Source organism: Centropristis striata, chromosome 19, assembly GCF_030273125.1.
Source record: "Centropristis striata isolate RG_2023a ecotype Rhode Island chromosome 19, C.striata_1.0, whole genome shotgun sequence".
In the NCBI taxonomy this organism is placed as follows: Eukaryota; Metazoa; Chordata; class Actinopteri; order Perciformes; family Serranidae; genus Centropristis; species Centropristis striata.
The window spans coordinates 31977679-31997018 of record NC_081535.1 but is presented as its reverse complement, the minus strand read 5'-3'; the positions used below and the strand labels follow the sequence as shown (position 1 = coordinate 31997018).

At 39.4% G+C, this 19340-nt stretch overlaps 2 protein-coding genes across 3 annotated transcripts; both read right to left on the bottom strand.

Annotated features, from left to right (window-relative positions):
• Positions 1 to 419: 419 nt before the first annotated feature.
• On the bottom strand, positions 420 to 13074 carry slc31a1 (solute carrier family 31 member 1). Of its 2 annotated transcripts, XM_059358509.1 has the most exons (6): positions 12877 to 13073; positions 7300 to 7333; positions 2460 to 2626; positions 2305 to 2377; positions 1503 to 1671; positions 420 to 757 (listed from the first exon to the last, which is right to left on the bottom strand). In XM_059358509.1, exons 3-6 carry the CDS (start codon positions 2622 to 2624, stop codon positions 556 to 558), a joined length of 609 nt encoding a protein of 202 aa, XP_059214492.1. In that variant the 5' UTR covers positions 2625 to 2626; positions 7300 to 7333; positions 12877 to 13073; the 3' UTR covers positions 420 to 555. The 2 variants fall into 2 exon arrangements, with proteins under 2 accessions (XP_059214492.1, XP_059214494.1); XM_059358511.1 differs by lacking the exon at positions 7300 to 7333 and having other exon boundaries at positions 12877 to 13074.
• A 1092-nt stretch (positions 13075 to 14166) lies between these two features.
• On the bottom strand, positions 14167 to 16559 carry atp6v1g1 (ATPase H+ transporting V1 subunit G1). The gene is made up of 3 exons (XM_059358098.1): positions 16394 to 16559; positions 15452 to 15552; positions 14167 to 14839 (listed from the first exon to the last, which is right to left on the bottom strand). The coding sequence occupies exons 1-3, from the start codon at positions 16473 to 16475 to the stop codon at positions 14666 to 14668; spliced, it is 357 nt and encodes a 118-aa protein (XP_059214081.1). The 5' UTR covers positions 16476 to 16559; the 3' UTR covers positions 14167 to 14665.
• Between the last annotated feature and the right edge of the window lie 2781 nt (positions 16560 to 19340).

The following is a 19340-nucleotide window of genomic DNA, read 5'->3' as shown; positions in this document are numbered from 1 at the left end:
ATTCACAAATATTATTTTTATTGCAGTGACAAAAAGTTTTAAACTTGTTTTATAAATAAACAAAAGTAATGGAATAATAGTAAAGCACATCTGAAAGTTTAATGATGATAAAATCAAAGTGAGTTCTGATTGGCCGGCTCGTGTTCTGGACTTTTATTTTGAAAATAATTTTGTAGTTCTTAAAATAAAAAAAGATTTTGTCTGAAAACTGCAACAAAAATCAAAAGTTACTTTTAATGAAAACATTTGTAAAATATCTATTCTAATAAATTATATATTCTCAATAAATGTTAAACACTGAGTTAAGATTGGTGGCTACGCTAACGATACTAACCGCTAACCTGCAGCTGAGACTTGGCCAATCAGAGCCCTCTGAGGGGAGCCGCGCTATGATTGGCCGGCTGCCCTGAGCAGGAGCACAACAAAGACTTTATGGCAGAAACATGTAGAATTATCCCCTAGTGTGCAGGTTGAGGTGTTACCATGGCTACAGAGTAACGTTTGTAGTTTAGTGCTAACAGCTAGTGAACGTGTTGGTTAGCGTTAGCTCCGATGCTAATGGCAGTGCTCCGTGATGTCGACCACCACCGCCTTCCGCCAGCTGAACAGGAAGTAGCCCATGCCTGCGCCAGCAGCCACCGCGATGCACAGGTAGGCGTTGTAAGTCATGAAGACGAGCATCAGGAAGTAGCTGACGACCACCTGGACCACATGCAGCAGCGTCTGCAGGAAGTGGGCGGGGCTTAGCATCCGCTGCCTGAGAGGACGAGAAAAAGAGCTTAGCATCGCTACACAGCTAACTGTAGCATCAGCTGTCTGTAGCATCAGCAGCTAATTGTAGCATCAGCAGCTAACTGTAGCATCAGCAGCTAATTGTAGCATCAGCAGCTAACTGTAGCATCAGCAGCTGTCAGCATTATAAACTTAAACATGTTTCTTCGTGGACTACATTTCCCATCAGCAGTGTTAGCATTAGCTTCAGTGTTAGCAGGACCACAACCAGGACTAAAACCAATGACCAGGACCAGGACTAAAACCAGGACCAGGAATAAAACCAAGACCAGGCCAGGACCAGGACCAGCATCAGCACCAGGAACGGGAGCAACCAGAACCTGGACCAGGACTGGGACCAGAACCATAACTAGAACCAGGACCAGAGCCAAGACTAAAACCAGAACCAGGACCTGGACTTAAACCAGAACCACAACCAGGACCAGAACAAGGACTTAAACCAATGCCAGGACCAGAACCAGAACCAGAACCAGCACCTTGACCCGGACCCAGGAACAGGACCTGGAACCAGAACTGAAACCAGGACCAGCACCAGAACTAGAACTAAAACCAGGACTAGGACCAGGACTCTACAGTTACCTGAAAGAGCGTGCTGAGCGGCAGGACTCGTGAGGCTCCGCCCCCTGACTGTCACAGTAAACACGTTTAATCACATAACCTCAGTGTGATGTCATAGTGATGTCACCCTGCTTTTAGCGTTAGCGACGTACCCGACTGTCTTGTGCGTCTCCATGAGAACCGTCCCATCTGCCCCCGGCAGTGGCATTGAGTTGTATCGGACGTTGACCTGACTGCGGCGCAGCAGCGACTCACGGCCCATCTTCAGCCCCTCGTACAGCACGGCCAATAGGAACACTCCGATGCAGGCCCCCACCATCTCTGATTGGACGAGAGGCAGAGAGGGGGTTAATGTTGACAGAGAAAATCACTATCAAATTAATATATAAATAAGTATAAAATAAATCACTTTACAAGAAATATATAATTCAAATATTAAAAAATATATTAAAAAATTACTTCAATATAAATAATAAAAAACTGCATACAAACCATATAAAATTAAAATATAAAATATGCTATACATAAAAATATATAATTACAATATCAATACAAATCTAAGCAATATAAAAGTAAAATATAAATAAATATAATTAAAATACTAAAAAATATTTTGAATGATTTAAAAAAAATAAAACTATAAAAATTGTATAAAAATAAAAATGTAAAAAAATATAAAAGATGCTATACAAAAAATATATAATTACAAAATAAATAAAAATTTAAACAATATAAAATTAAAATATAAATTAATATAAAAATCACTACAAGAAATATTTTATTCAAATATTAAATATATTTACAAAATTGATTTCAATATAAATAATGAAAAAACGTACATAAATCGTATAAAATAAAAATATATCAAAGACGATTTACAAAATGAAATATATAATCACAATACAAAATTAAAATATAAATAAATATAAAACACGTTTCGGTGGTATCTGGTACCTCCAGGTGAGTTGATGAGCAGCCCGCTAAACAGCAGCTCCACGTTGCTGTAGCCAAAGTAGAAGGTCATCGCCTAGGCAACGACAACAAGCGTTAGCATGTCAGCTAATGCTAACACAAAAGGATTATGTTATATGCTAAGCCCCTTCTCTCACCATCATGTGGCCCCCGTGGCCCCCGTCGTTTCCTCCTCCATGTCCTCCTCCGTGTCCTCCTCCGTGTCCGCCGCTGGTGGTCGGGGCCATGGTGGGGTGGTGGTGCATGTGGTGGCTGTGGTCCATGCTGCTGTGGTCCATGCTGCTGTGGTTCATGCTGTTCATGGCTGCAAGAAAGAAGTTCAACTTATGGAACTACAGTTCCTATGATGATTTGCAGGATTAAAACAGCAAAATAATTTGGCTTTTACTTGAACCATTTTAAAATATTGATCTGCTCATGCATTTTAATGTTACAACATCTTCTCTTTTATTTATTTATTTATTTGCTACTATTTATTAGTCTATTTTATATATATATATATTATCATGCTCTACTTTTTAATTATTTATTTCTTATTTTCATCTTTTTTATGTATTTTATAAAAACGTTTTATTGTTATTATTTGCTTTTGTTTTTTATTTTATCTTACCTTACTTTATTTTTTTATTTTATCTGATTCATTTCTAACCTGCCTCCAGTGTTTCCTCACTGCTCCACGATGAGATGGAGCTTCCTCAGTTTGTGCTTTGTTTATAATGGGATGGAGGGTGTTTGCTTGTTTGCTTGTTTCTATGTTTTATTATTATTATAATTATAATTATAATTATTTATTTTATTTTCCTTTTTGATGTGAAGCACTTTGTGTTACAATCCTCTTGTATGGAAAGTGCTATACAAATAAAGTCTGATTGATTGATTGATTTCCCGAAGCATCCGCCCATCTAATTTTCTCATAGACTCCTATACCACCAGACAGAGTCCAGGTTCGAGACTCATCTATTACATGACGTCAAGGTGCCGCAGAGACAAACGGACAAACAAACGTCTGTAAATCAGATCAACCATCAGTTTGATCCTTCCGTCCGATAACATTAACAGCAACAACTTTCATAGGGTTCTATGGGAGGGGCGGGGCTGCTGCTGCCGTCTCTGTTAGTTATAACAGCACGATGACGACTGAAACATGTTGATATCTGACCGACGTTACGTTCATTCAGCCTCTTTGTATTACAGCAAATCTGTTTATTCGTCACATTTCACCAGAAACACAAAACCAGTTCAGTTTGATCTGATTCAGGACCGGACCGACTAACCAGCTTTTAGTTGTTCGTCTGACGGTCTGTCTGGTTTCTGCTGCTCAAACCGGCTCTGGGGACCAGAGAAGAACTCTGATCCTCTAAATGGGGGTCTGGGTTCTCAGAGCTAGAGGTGAGAACGAAGTCAAAACAAAAGAAGAAGAGATGTGAGAACCAGCAGCAGAAACATCTTATAATGAAGGAAAGATCCAGATTTGATCAGACCATCACAGAACACACACACACACACACACACACACACACCAAAGTGTCAACAAGGTGTAAACTCACCATCAGCTCCTCAGAGTGTAACCAGTCAGCGTGTCCTACCAGCTGCGTCTCCAACAGAGACACACTGATGACACGCTGAACACTGTAACCGCGGTAACGGCCCAACGTCACCAGCAGAGGCCCTGCTGTAATCTGATTGGCTCTCGGGCCCCGAGGCTACAAGAGGCAGAGCAAACCAATTGGAGCACTGCATGGCCAATTAGATCACAACGACATTAACGTTATCGGGAAGGTCGGTTATCGCCGCCGGCAACGCTCAATTTCTGTTCGGACGGGTCAGCATCACCGATTCTCTCTCTATTTGTTTACAATGTCTCTTGCCCACTCGCTCTCCTCCTAACTGACGTTTATCAAATATATCTAGATATATTTATATACATCAGGCTCCATGTGTTTCTCTCCTCGTATCCCTGCAGACGGAGCACTGGGCTGATTTTCATTTAATCCAGAACCCACGTCCCACTTATTGTTTTATTCATACGCACATCCAGTTCCACTCTAGACACTAGCATGCATTCGCAGACACTCGGAAACACAGAGACACTTGGAAACATTTGGAGACACTCAGAGACACTCGCAAACACTCAAAGACACTCGCAAACACGCGAGACAATCACAGACACTTGGGGACTATCGGAAACACTCGAAAACACAAACACTCTGAGACACTTGCAAACTCTCAGGGAGACTCGCAGACACACACAGACACTTGGAAACACTCGGAGAAACTTGAGGTACTCACAAACAAACTGAGACACTCGCAAACACTCTGAGGCACTTGCAAACAATCTGAGACACTCTGAGACACTTGCAAACTCTCAGGGAGACTCGTGACAATTGCAGACACTCTGGGACACTCGGAAACCCTCGGGGACACCGAGACAATTGCAGACACTCTGAAACACTTGGAGACACTCTGAAACACTTGGAGACACTCGGAGATACTTGCAGACACTCTGAAACACTTGGAGACACTCTGAAACACTTGGAGACACTCTGAAACACTTGGAGACACTCTGAAACACTTGGAGACACTCTGAGAGAACAGCAGTGAGGTGGCTGTCTGACCATGAGGCAGCAACGTGTGTAACCTTTGACCTCGTCACGTCTTCAGGTGTTATCAGTGTTTGGAGACGATTGCAGACACTCTGAGACACTCGCAAAACACTATGAGACACTTGCAAACTTTCAGGGAGACTCAAAAACACTCGGGGACACTTGGAAATCCTCAGAGACACTCTGAGACGATTGCAGACAGTCACAGACACTCTGAGACACTTGGAAACACTCATTGGCCCTCATTTATCAAGCGAGCGTAGAAACGAGCGCAGATCCGAGTGTATATTTGGTCTTACGACAGGGTCCACGTGTGATTTATCTAACGATCGTATCTCGCCAATCACAGCGTAAGAATGATCGGCTGTTGATAAATGTGGCGGCTCGAAACATGCGTAATTTAAATACCACGCCCTAATATATACCCCATTCAGAAGACTCGCCTTCAGAGTTTACGACACCGAAGGGCGCAATACGGCCAAAAAGAGGATTTTTTTCACCCTCTAAATCTGCTTTATAAGCAAAGTGCACCGTTACAATTAACAATAGGGGCAATATAGACATATTAAAGAAATACGCAGCGACGGAGGTTTATGAAATAAAAGTACTTCTAGTTATAAACTCAAACAAGTTCACTGAATATTTTACATTTGGAGCACGGACTTAGAAGTTTTCAGCTTTTTGGTTGAAGGAGGTAAACAATGTTTTAAAGTAAGTTTTAATTCAAGAAGAAGAGGAATTTCTCAGTCAGAAAGTGAAACACTGACGTCCAACAGCTGCAACACAACAAACTAGTTTTGTTTGGCAGCATAAAAAGTGAAAAGGGAGGAAATCAGTGCTGCTGTCAGCAGAGTAGCGGACTATTAAACTCCCGGCGAGGTTTGAGTAATTACATCGTGATATATAAAGCCTAATAATCTATATAATATCCGAATATTGCTATTATTATGATGGAGATATATTATTCACCTCTTTACATTTACTAATAATGATGTCCCAGTCAGAGGAGCGTGTGGCAGCGCTGACTGGAAATGTTTCTATTCAGGCAGCACCACTGGTAAAAGAGTCGCTTACGCTCAGTTGTCGGAGCTGGATAACAGTAAACAGCAGAAGACAACAACATTTAATATCCTCGGCTGGTATTCTGTTTAAAGAATTTCACGATCGCAGGGTGTATTTATTTTTGGATTATGTTTTAGTGATAAATTATGTAGTCTAAACATGTTTTGCTTTGTCACTATTAAAAATCAAAACACCACAGAGTTTTATCAGCTCCAGGCATCGATATAATAGTCTAAGATCAATTCTCTGACTCAGTCGTGTGGACTTCACGCTGACTCAAATTTGCGTACACGAGCTGAGAGCTGACGTGAGATCTGATCGTACCGTCCGCTCACGTCCATATTGATAAATGCCGAGGCTTGCGTAGAAATCATCTTACGCCCACTTTACACACACTTTCTGACGTACGCTCGTTTGATAAATGAGGGCCATTGAGTGTATCGCAGTGTCTGCAGCTGGATTACCTGATCAGGATGGATCATTTTTGATTTGCAGAGTATGAAATTATATTTAGAGGACGCTTTTATCCAAAGTGACGAACATCTGAGAGTCTGAAGGAACAAGAGTCATAGCCAGGAGGTTCAGACGGGACGAACAGTGCTTTGATTGGTCATTCTCATGAAAACAATAAAGTACCATGGCATTAATGATTTTAAATATGAAACATGTAATTTATTTATATAACAAAATATAATTTTAAAGATAAAAGTGTTCCATACTTTGCATAAAATACTAATTTCAACTTAAGAATAAATTATTTTAGTTTTTTTATTGCATTTTCTGTTGAAAATCTCATTATCGCAAGGTCCACCTCTGTTTGAATTATGCTGAAATTTTAACAAGATAAAATGAAAATGTTTGGAAAAAATAAATGGATGGTTGACTAGGTGTTTTCAAATGACAGAAAATATCTGAATTTAATATTCATGTATTATAATAATAATATTGAAAGAAAAGTGGAAAAATGACATGTCCACAGATGTTATCATCCTCCGCAACATTTAAGGGCTGTTTACAGACACAAAAATAATTTTAAATAACTTCAAGATGGCAGAAGAAAACAGTTATATTAAGAGAAATCATAAATCAGGCTCCTCCCCCTGTGGGCGGAGCCATAGGTGAGTGAGGAACATCACCTGTTCACTCTCAGACTGAGACACTCGTTCAGATTCTCTCTCTGCTTTCCGTTACATCGTTTATATTAACATGTGGTGTCAATATACACAATAAAAAACAAGTGTTTCCCTCTCCTCTCAGCTCTGTGTAAACAGTTTAGTTGAACTAAAAGGTGACAGGGAGTAGAACATCTTACCTGCAGAGAGTGGAGAGCGAGGGGCGACCGAGCACTGAAGAGACAGAAAAAGAGAGAGAGAGAGAGAGAGAGAGAGACGAGGGTTTAACAGCTAATAAAAGTGATAACAGGAACATCTTCAGCCAATCAGAGAGCAGCATGATCCTCCCTCAGCCAACCAGCAGTGAGGTGGCTGTCTGACAGCCAGTCAGACATCGGCGGCTGACCCTGAGGCAGCAACGTGTGTTACCTTCACCTCGTCACGTCTTCAGGTGTTATCCGTGTCTGATGGACTCTGAGCCAATCTGGGTCAGAGTCAACAGTTCACAGAAACCTCAGAGTCACTTTAATGTTTGTTTCTCAGTGTGAGTTAACGTCCTGTTTTATTCTGACCGTCGCGCTGCCATCATACGTACATCCAGTTCATTACAGCCTCATAACAGCCTCATAACAGCCTCATAAGGGTCAAACAGTCTAAAACAGCCTCATAACAGCCTCATAACAGTCTTATGACAGCCTCATAACAGCCTCAAAACAGACTTATGACAGCCTCATGACAGCCTCATAACAGTCTAAAACAGCCTCAAAACAGTCTTATGACAGCCTCATGACAGCCTCATAACAGTCTAAAACAGCCTTAAAACAGTCTTATAACAGCCTCATGACAGTCTAAAACAGCCTCATGACAGTCTTATGACAGTCTTATGACAGCCTCATGACAGCCTCATAACAGTCTCATAACAGCCTCATGACAGCCTCATGACAGCCTCATAAAAGCCTTATAACAGCCTTATAACAGTCTCATGACAGCCTCATGACAGCCTCGTGACAGTCTCATAAAAGCCTTATAACAGCCTTATAACAGCTTCATTAGTGTCAGTTTTTAGCTGTAGCTCTGGCTGTTACCTGCTGATGTAAATAGTTAATGTGACTCATGTTTTTATTTTTATTTTATTTATTTTATTTTTTATTCACACTTTATTTAAAATGTCTGTGATCCGACAGGACGGATTCTCTTTGTCCTGTTTCACCTGAACGCATCACATCGTCATATACACTCATTAACTGTTTAATTATTGTATAAATATTAAATGCAACATCCATCAGAGATTTACACTATAAAGTCTGAAAAAATTTTTTTAATGAAAAAATAAATCATAATTTTACCAGAATAAAATCATATTATTAGAAATGTTATATTACAGGAACTAAATCACAAAGGTTTATTATAGGTTTTGAAAATAAAAAAAGTAATAATAATACTTTATTGTGATAATATCAGGTGTGTTTTTCCTTCACGTGGCTCTAATATTCCATCATATAAAATTATTTTAAGCCCAAAAAGAAAATAAACACGTCTCTGACCCTTTAAACCTCCCGACAGGTGGGACTTCCTGTTCGACAGCGAGAGGAATGGTGGCGTAGGATTTAGCTCCCACCAGTCGAAGCGAACAAAGTCCCCCTAGCTAACGATAACGTGAATTCAGTTAAAAATTAATTGAGTAGAACACGGGGGAATCTATCTTAGAAGCCGAACAGAACCTGAATATAAGAAGCAAAGCCTTCCGCCCATTGCAAGGCTTCTTTAACATGTTTTATTATATATAGACTGACAGAGTGGGGGGTCCCCAACCTGGTGTCTCAACTCTACGCTTGACCAAAATCTAGATACAACTAGGACAAAGAAAAGCAGCAAAATACATATCTCCCGATATATAAACACAGCCCTAAGAGAATTAGGAATAACATGTCCGGAATGCAAAAACAATAAAATACTTAGGCGGAACCCTAACAGGAAATTTGACAAAATGATATGAAACTAACTACAGGGCACTGAATCAGGAAATTCAAAAAGATATGGAAAGGTGGTCGATGTTGAGATCAGATTTCAGCTCCAGGATTGAAATCATAAAAATGAACGTACTACCGAGAAATCCTATATCTGTTTCAGTCGCGACCAACAAAATTCCCAAATCGCAATTTAAAGAGTGGGACAAAAAAATTTCACGTTTCATTTGGGGGGGATTCCCAAAGACAAAGGTGGTCTAGCCTCACCAAATCTGTTAGAATATTACTACGCAGCACAAATTCGGCCTCTGGTTTATTGGTGTGACTCTGATTACACTGCTAGGTGGAAGGAAATGGAATTAAAAAATAAGGCATATCATGTCCACAGCATGTTAGCAAACAGGGATATATTTAAGAAATATGATAGGATGCTTTCATCAGTGACTAAATTCACTCTGGGAGCGAGGTGGATGTGGTGATCTCAGAGGTGGAGGCAGGAAAACGAGCTTTTTGGTGCCTCACCTCTGGGATCAGCAACAAGGTGTCACTGTGGCTGTTAACGCAGCCGGATCAGAGACCTGCACCATGGCAGAAGGGTCCCTCCACACACGCTCCTTCTATACTCCACTGTTATTGATTATTGTCAGATCCATTAGAGCAGCAAGTGCGTAATGCTGCCAAAATCATTTTTACGCATCAGTTTATAAGCCACACTTAACTTGTTGTCCCAATTAAACATCACATACGGGATCAAATATGCACCACACCTGACTTATTCTGAAAGGATTTCCAAATCACGTTTTTTCTCCAGGGAGAGGGATCTGTGCGTCATGGATCGATGTGCACCTGCAGCGTTAACATCTCCTTGTTAAACCAAAGGGGAAACAGTCGGCGATCGGCAGTTTGACACAGTAATTAAGGCAGGTTAACTGTGAAAAATGTGTGCGCTCCATAATCAGAATCACAAGACCTTTATTGATCTCCGGAGGGAAATTCGGTATATATAAAATAGTGGAAATAGCAGAATATATAGACTTAAGAAAATATACAATCTTAACATCAAAACATATAGACTTCAACATATCATTGCACAAGTAAGAAGCAGTACGTAGGTGAAGTCTAAAATATGATAATAGATGAAAAAAAATCATCTACGCTCTCATATTTAGAACAGGTTATTGATGGTGGAAAACGGCATTTTCCTCCATTGTCCGAGAGCTATAAACTATAAAAATAATGCCAGTTGTGTGTAGTATGAGTTTAGACATGAAACACGTTTTAAATAGAGCAAAAAAAGTCAGTAGTTTCCGCCAAACAAAAGTTTGCGGTGCCACCGCACATTCTCACGGCAAGTTCACTTTTCATACATGTGGCGTTTGCGGAAAAAACAGCGTACGCAATGTTTTTGTGCGTACGCAACGTTGATACATGAGGCCCCAGCCGAACATCTGCCATGTTGGTGCACGCGGCCTGTCCTGCTGTGAACCCGCACGCTTCACCTCCATCAATCACACAGGCCCTCATTTATCAAACGAGCGTACGTCAGAAAGTGATCGTAAAGTGGCCGTAAGATGATTTCTACGCAAGCCTCGGCATTTATCAATATGGACGTGAGCGGAGGATACGATCAGATCTCACATCTGCTCTCAGCTCGTGTACGCAAATTTGAGTCACAAGAAGTCCACACGACTGAGTCGGAGAATTGATCTTAGACTATTGTATCGATTCCTGGAGCTGATAAAACTCTGTGGTGTTTTGATTTTTAATGGTGACAAAGCAAAACATGTTTAGACTACATAATTTATCATTAAAACATAATCCAAAAATAAATACACCCTGCGATTGTGAAATCTTTTACCAGCGCTGCTGCCCGAATAGAAACATTTCCAATCAGCGCTGCCACACACTTCTCTGACTGGGACATCATTATTAGTAAATGTAAAGAGGTGAATAATATCTATCCATCATAATAATAGCAATATTCGGATATTATATAGATTATTAGGCTTTATATATCACAATGTATAAATGAATTACTCAAACCTCGCCTGGAGTTTAATGGTCTGCTACTCTGCTGACAGCAGCACTATTTACTTCCTTTTCATTTTTTAAGCTGCCAAACAAAACCAGTTTGTTGTGTTGCTGCTGTTGGACGCCATGGTTTCACTTTCTGACTGAGAAATTCCTCTTCTTTTAGAATTAAAACATTGTTTACTTCCTTAAACCAAAAAGCTGTGAAAACTTTTAAGTCCGTGCTCCAAATGTAAAATATTCACTGAACTTGTTTGAGTTTATAATTATAAGTACTTTTATTTCATAAACCTCTGTCGCTGCGTATTTCTGTAATATGTCTATATTGCCCCTATTGTTAAATGTAACGGTGCACTTTGCTAATAAAGTTGACTTTAGGGGGGGGGGAAATTCTCTTTTTGGCCGTATTGCGTCCTTTGAGTCTTCTGAATCGGGTATATATTAGGGCGTGACATTTAAATGACGCTCATTTCGAGCCGCTACATTTATCAACAGCCAATCATTCTTACGCTGTGATTGGAGAGACACGATGGTTTGATAAATCCCACGTGAACCATGTCGTAAGACGAAATATACACTCAGATCTGCGCTGGTTTCTAAGCTCGCTTGATAAATGAGGGCCAGTGTGAAATAGGGCTGGGTGATATATCGATATGAAAAATATATCAATATATATTTTTAAATGTGATATGGAATGAGACCATATTGCATATATTAAATATATTTTAGGTATAAATACAGCACTACAGCACTGAACATTTGAACATCTGCCTCTAGCCAATGAACATCTGACATCTGCACTCATCTGTTTATCACTGTGACTGTTTGCACTACCTACTGCCATCTGCTGCTAAAAAAAACACCAAAAAAACAGAAGAACAAAACCCCAAACACTATTGTATTTATTTATGACATTTACATATATTACTGTACATATGCACTTTACTGCCTTTTTTGCACTTCTGGCTAGATGCTAAACTGCATTTCGTTGAATAAATACCTGTACTCTGTGCAATGACAATAAAGTTTAATCTAATCTATAAAAAAATGCTGCCCTTACTAGGGTGTCATATTTAGATATTTAGTTATTTTGTAATGTTTGTTAGTCTTTTGTCATATAAATATATTTATTTCAGAAAAAGACTGGCTTATTTTATTTCATAGGTTATTTTTATTCAAGATTTTTTTTTAATGTAACATGCACTTTATGGAGCTTTGATTAAAAAAAAGAAGAAGAAGGTATTCCTGTTGTTATACAGTATTTATGTTCACTTTAACAAACGATAATTACAATAACAATAACAATAAAACTGCTGTCATGTCATATTTGACTGAACATTTGCTCTCACTTTGTGATAAATATATCAGCATATATATCGTATATTGATATTCAGCCTAAATATATCCGGATATGACTTTTGGTCCATATCGCCCAGCCCTACATGAACCTCTGTGAACCAGATCCCCTCTAAAACTTCTCTCCTTCTGGTGGAGCGACACACGAGGCTGGCGCCGCGGATCAGCGTCCTAGGGTCAGATAGGTGAGGGTCCGCGGGGCCGAGGACTCTGCAGGGGAACTGGATGCAGGCCGAAGGAACCGCAGGACCCGTCCTGTTCTCAGATTGCCACGGGTTCGAGTCCCGCAGGTTCGGATTCCTGTCCGTCAGTGAACAGTCTTAAACGGACACATTTCTCTACGGGATCTGGCTCGGCGCGGTGGGGCGCTGCGGCAGAGGTCACTGACAGGTAAACACACGGGCAAAAAGCAAGACAGCTCACCTGGAGTCCTCCGGAAATGCTTCTACTTCTTATTCTCCGTTTTGGCTCCGAAACACGGGAAAACTGGAGAAAGAAAACAAAAGAGAAGAAGAAAAGAAAGAAGAAGAAGAAAGTGGTTCGTGGCTTCAACTTCTTCACTTCACCGTCCGCCTACACTTCCGGCTGCGTGCGTCATGACGTACAAACGCACATAGTTTGGACCAATCAGAAGGCGAGTTCTGTTGCGGCGGGCGGGGCTTAGTTGTATCCACGTAAGCGGTGTTTTTGTCGAGAAAGTCACGTGACCAGACTAAAGAATTAAACTTATTGTTTAACCCTTTGGAGTTTTGTCGGTTTTTGACTCCTTTTCATTCTGCCTGTATAAATCACTTAAAAATCTTTACCATGACGTGTTGGTGTCATTGTTTTCAGCACAACCTCACCTATATGACCTGATTATTTTGGATCAACATTTTGAACTCACAAAAAAACACACAAAAACTTATAAAAACACACAAAAAAACAAAAACATTACAAAAAAACACGTAAAAACACAAAAATAAAAAAAATACAAATAACACATAAAAACACACTTAAAACATACTTTTTTTTTTACAAAACACAATTTTTTTTCTCCAAAACAACACAAAACACATGAAAACACACACAAAAAACACAAAGAAACAAAGAAATTACAAAAAAAAACACACAAAAAATAAACACAAAATATTATATTAATATATTAGAAAAATCTCTGTAACTACAAAATCATGTTCCTACACTTGGTTAAAGTGTTTTTTTCCTTTGCTGAAAAAGGGTTGATGCATTAAATTGGACATGGAAACTTCTGGAAAGGCCAAAACTTTAGAGCAGCTGAACAGCAGGGCTTGATGCTGCTTCGTTTTTATGTTGTGATGGGGCCTCATGTATCAACGGTGCATACGCACAAAAACATTGCATACGCTGTTTTACCCGCACACGCCACATGTATGAAAAGTGAACTTGCCGTGAGAATGTGCGGTGGCACCGGAAACTACTCTCTTTTATGCTGTATTTAAAACTTGTTTCATATCTAAACTCAAACTACACACAACTGGCATTGTATTTACAGTTTATAGCCCTCGGACAATGGAGGAAAATGCAGTTTTACACCATATATAACACCATAATTAAATGCAGAGGTTGAATTTCCCCACTGTGGGATTAATAAAGTAATCTTCTTCTCTTCTTCTAATAAACACAAATTGATATTTTTAAACTTTTGTTTATCAGCATAAAATCTGGTTCAGCCAATCACAGAGCAGCACAGAGTTTCAATTGACATTCAGTTTAATATTTAGTTTATTTCATCATCTCACAAACATCAACAGGAAGTCATCAGAACGTAAACAGGAGGTCACATGATCACACACGAAACAAGCAAAAAAACAGTGGAAATTCACAATAGTTTTCACAACAAAACTACACTTTCTCCAGCCAATCAGGCGAGAGCAGTGGTGACTCCTGATTGGAGGAGAGTTCAGAGAGAAACAACCAATCAGCTCATTTGGAATCATTTTATTCTGAAGGCTGACTGGCTGGTTTCCTCTTTAGAGAGACTTATTTTGTTAGATTCAGGAATTCGATCTATAAATATTTGGTAAACATCACCACGGTAACAATAACAACATCAACCAATGGAGCAGGAAACAGGAAGAGAGGAACGCTGCACCTTCAAAATAAAACATTTAGTTTGGCCGTGAAGCTAATGGAGCTAATGTTGCTAACGTCCATGTTTCCGTGGATTGCTCCGCCCCCTCGCCCCGCTACCTCAGCCGGCCACGCGGTAGTTGGCGTGGAACTCCGGCTGGATGTCACAGACGCGCCGCAGCAGCTCGCCGAGCACCGCCTCCCTGTTGCCGCGGTAACTGGCCTGGATCCGGCTCATTCGCTCCGCCGTGTCGCGGTCCACCTCCACTGCACTGTTACCATGGGAACCAAGAGCCTGAGGGGGCGGAGGCGCAATGGTCAAAACAATCACATAATAATATGAATAAAAATATACATAAAATAAATCAAAACATAATGTTATTTAAAACAATCAATACAATTTTTAAATTATATAAATATTATTAGAAACAAGAAAATAACCAAAATCATATTAAAAATACATGTAAATAGAAACAATATAAAAAAACATGTAAATAAAGTTAGAAACAGATAAATAAAATAATATTTGTGTGAATAACATTGGGAAAAAAAATAACATTTTAAAATTAGTGTAAAAAAGAGCTGTTTTACAGTTTTGCTAGTTTTTTTCTGAAATATTCTGAGTTTCTGTGTGTATTAATATGTATTAGCATGTACTATGTGTGTGTTGTGTGTATCAGTGTGTATTATTGTGTACTGTGTGTCAGTGTGTACTGTATGTGTTATGTGTATCAGTGTGTATTGTGTGTATATTAGTATGTATGTGTGTATTTGTGTGCATTATTGTGTATAATTGTGTATTAATGTGCATTGTGTGCATTGTGTACTATTGTGTATTAATGTGTATTATTGTGTAATAATGTGTATTAATGTGTAGTAATGTGTATTGTATATTGTGTGTTTGTACCGCGGCCTCCTTGGTCTTGAACTCTTTCTCTCTCTGGAGTCGATATTGTTCGATCTCAGCCTGAGCCTCTTCTTTAGCCTGCTTTAGACGCCTGTTCTTACCTACACACACACACACACACACAGACAGACACACAGTCAGGTCTGATCTCATCATCTCTGTGACTCTGAATCACATGATGAGGTCACATGACTCGTCAACATGAAGGAAAAAAGATTCAGCAAACATTCATTCATTCATCAATAATAATAATAAAAGTGTTTATGAGAACAACAACAACACTACAAATAAAACCAGCAGCTGCATTTTCACCATTTAAATCATTTGAAGGTTTTAGTGTTCTGATACAGAATTAATAACTTGTTGGAATAAATATTAGAAGTGGAAACTGTATTTTTTACAGAACAGAACTGCATGAAACAATCTAAAACCTCTTAAATGCGTTTATAATAACAGTTAAATCCGGAACCATCCACATGTCTGTCACTTTGTGTAAATAAGCTTCTTCTGACATTTAGACACATGAAGTCATTTTACTTTCCACCTGCTGTGATCTAACCGGAGAAGTCTTTTCACATGAAACCATATAGAATCTGAATCCCGTATCTGATGGATTTAAAGCTTCAGGCTTCAGGAGGAGAAACAGCTCAGACCTGAGTCCAGGACGTCTGGAGGTCTGACTGTCAGCTGAATTAAAAAGAGGACTCTACTGGTTCTGAATCTGAGTTAATCAAAGAATCTCTAAACCCGCAGATTGTTTGTGAAGTTCGCTAGTTGTTACTGGTCTCTACCGACCCGTCTTGCAGGCTGGTGTTTTCTCCCTCAGTTATTATTCGGACCTCTCCGGTGTTATCTCCGCTAGTAGCTGGTTTAATCTGCTAGCAGCTAGCAGCTAGCAGCTAACAGCTAACAGCAAACAGCTCCAGGCTCCTCTCTACTCACGCTTGCGGGCCTCGGCCACCTTCTCGGCGGCTCTCTTCTCAGCCTGCAGCAGCTGCTGGATGCCCTGGGACTGACTCGCCATGTCGGAGGAGGATGATGACTGAAGGTCGACGGTTCTTCTTCTTCGTCTTCTTCTTCAGGAGGCCAGTCAGCTGATCCACGTCACGCTGCGTCACGTGATTCAGTCACATGGGTCCTCTTCTTTTTTTCTTTTTTTTCTTTTCAATGCTTTATTGAAATTTACAAAAAAAACATTACTGGCAGGTTTTTCACAGTACTTGCATAAGTGTAGAAAGAATGCTAGGTGAACATCAATCAACACTAAAACGTATAATAATAACATTATTGTAAATTCAGAGCAGTTGAAATAAATCAAATCCTAAAATAAATAGACAAAAATAAAATACATATAAAACGGTCTAAATGTTGTTTTCAATAAGGGGGATTCAAATTAGTTTTAACTGTTCATTTCAGTGTGAAATATTAATATGAATTCATATAATTTTTGTGCCTTTGTTATTGTTAGAATTGTATTGTTAGAAGTATTGAGAGGTCTCTTTGGAGCCATGAATTTAATTTGGCTTTACTCTCTTTTATTTTATTTTTCTACATTCAAGTATTGACTTTGTTTTTGCTCTTTTGTAAGGTGTACTCCAAGGTATTTAATTTCTGACTTGATATGGATGTTACAGATGTCTTTTAGAGTTGTATCATGAATTGCAAATAGTTCACATTTGTTTAAAGTTAACCCTGAAGCTTTAGATATATATATTTTTTTTTTCGATTGTTATTGGAATTTGGTGTCTGTCTTGTACAAATATTGTTGTGTCATCCGCTAGCTGGCTGATGACAATATCTGTACCAAAGACATTTTTATTTTTTATCTAACAAAAAGGGATTTGTAAACAGTTAGAAGAAGTTTATAGTCAATGTGGTGATGGATGGGGAGCCAGGGGAGCGATGCGAGGGGTGATGTAATCAATTTTTCGTAGATTTTGTTATAGGTCAGAAAGGCTTTCAGTTGGACATAGACTTCTCGCTTGAGGAGTTTAGACAGGAAGGGTAGTTTAGAAATTGGTCTGACGTTTGAGAGAATGGAGGGGTCGATGTTGGATTTCTTTAGTAGACTAATATGAATAAATATGGTGAAATGGGACAACCTTGTAGAATTCCTACATTGACATTAAAACTGGGGGTGGTGCCACAAGGTAGCATGACACAGCTGTTGATATTCTGATATAAACCACCAACTAATTTCCTAAATTTGAGTCCAAAAGCTAAATATTCGAGAACGTGGAAGACAAATGGGTGCTCTACGCCACCAACATGCACCAACAGCCCCATTGACTCCCATATTAAAACGCAGGAAGAATTCTGTAGAAAAGCATATTTAACAGTTTTTCAGATCGATCTTACGAAGCTATTTCTTAATTTTTCTTCACAAAAAACATATGTAGCTGTTCAGGAAGAACTCAGGACGCTCAAAGTGAAGTCGGATCAATGATAGGTATTATGGTTTTGCCAAAGATGCTTTCTGTTCGAGGCCAGAAAATCCAGTCTGTCCACGTCTGGCTGCTGTCACTGTTCTGGAACATTCTACAGCGGCAGTTAATTCTGTTGATTACTCTGCTTTGATTGGTCGACCAAAAAGCCTTTGATCCTTTGATGTGATTACAGTTACAGATGCACGCATGCACGCACACACACATGCGTAATCACGCACACTCTTCCAGATAAACATGCTTCACACACGCACACGCACACACACAGGTGACTTTACGTCATTTTAGTTACACACACACAAACAAACACTCCTCCAAATATACATGCTTCACACACACATGCGCGCATAAGCGTGCACACTCCTCCAGATACACATGCTTCACACACACACACACACACACACACACACACACACACAGGTAACTTTATGTGATTTTAGTTACACACACACACACACACACACACACACACACACACACACACACACACCTCCAGATACACGTTTCACACACAAACACATTTTGAGGTTACATTACATTACATTACATGTCATTTAGCAGACGCTTTTGTCCAAAGCGAATTACAATAAGTGCATTCAACCTGAAGGTACTAGACATAGACCATAGGAATCAAGTAAAAAGGGCATAGGTTGCTGTATAAATAAATACTTGAAAAGGAATGCTTGTTGAAGGTGTGCTCCTTGTATATCATAGTATCATAACATTACTAGTATTAATTGTTTGAAATCCCTGAAGAATCTCATCATAGTGTACACACACCGGCAGTAGCCCCCGTGGCCCTTTCAGAATTTCTCCAGTGGAAATTTTCTAGTATTGTTATATTATATTTGAACATAATAAGGAAACAGATTGTGTTTTCTTCACTATTGCTGTGTCTTGAGTTCTCAGACAGGCAGTGTGTTCTCACAGTATGTGATCTGGTTTAGGCTAGATAAACACACACACACACACACACACACACACACACACTGCGTTGAGAAATACATTGAGGAAATCTTTAAAATTAAGTTATCTGACCCCAACACTAAATCCTCACCTATTTCTCTGTGCCAGTCGTTTGATGGGGAAGGATGAGCAGGAGACGTCCGAGTTCTAAATTTATTTATTTATTTATTTTGGCTCAGTTGGAAGAGCGGGTTGCCCACCAATCGGAGGGTTGGTGGTTCGATCCCTGATCAGCCCTGAGCAGCCTTCATGTCGAGGTATCCTTGAGCAAGATACTGAACCTCAAATTGCTCCCGATGCTAGGGTAGCCTCTGCCACCAGTGTGAACGGGTAAATGTGCGCAGTCTGTGTAAACGCTTTGAGTGGTCGCAAAAGCGACTAGAAAAGCGATATATAAGTGAAGGTCCATTTACCATTTATATATCTATTTATTTATTCAAATACTATATATATATATATATATATATATATATATTTAT

Coding starts and splice junctions, on each gene's coding strand:
- slc31a1 (XM_059358511.1), bottom strand. CDS start 2,624: ATGAACAGCATGAACCACAGCAGCATGGACCACAGCAGCATGGACCAC. Junction 2,378..2,459: donor GCCACGGGGGCCACATGATG/GTGAGAGAAGGG, acceptor GTCGTTGCCTAG/GCGATGACCTTCTACTTTGG. Junction 758..1,502: donor GAGACGCACAAGACAGTCGG/GTACGTCGCTAA, acceptor TCGTCCTCTCAG/GCAGCGGATGCTAAGCCCCG.
- atp6v1g1 (XM_059358098.1), bottom strand. CDS start 16,475: ATGGCGAGTCAGTCCCAGGGCATCCAGCAGCTGCTGCAGGCTGAGAAG. Junction 15,553..16,393: donor GGTGGCCGAGGCCCGCAAGC/GTGAGTAGAGAG, acceptor GTGTGTGTGTAG/GTAAGAACAGGCGTCTAAAG. Junction 14,840..15,451: donor TCAAGACCAAGGAGGCCGCG/GTACAAACACAC, acceptor CCGCCCCCTCAG/GCTCTTGGTTCCCATGGTAA.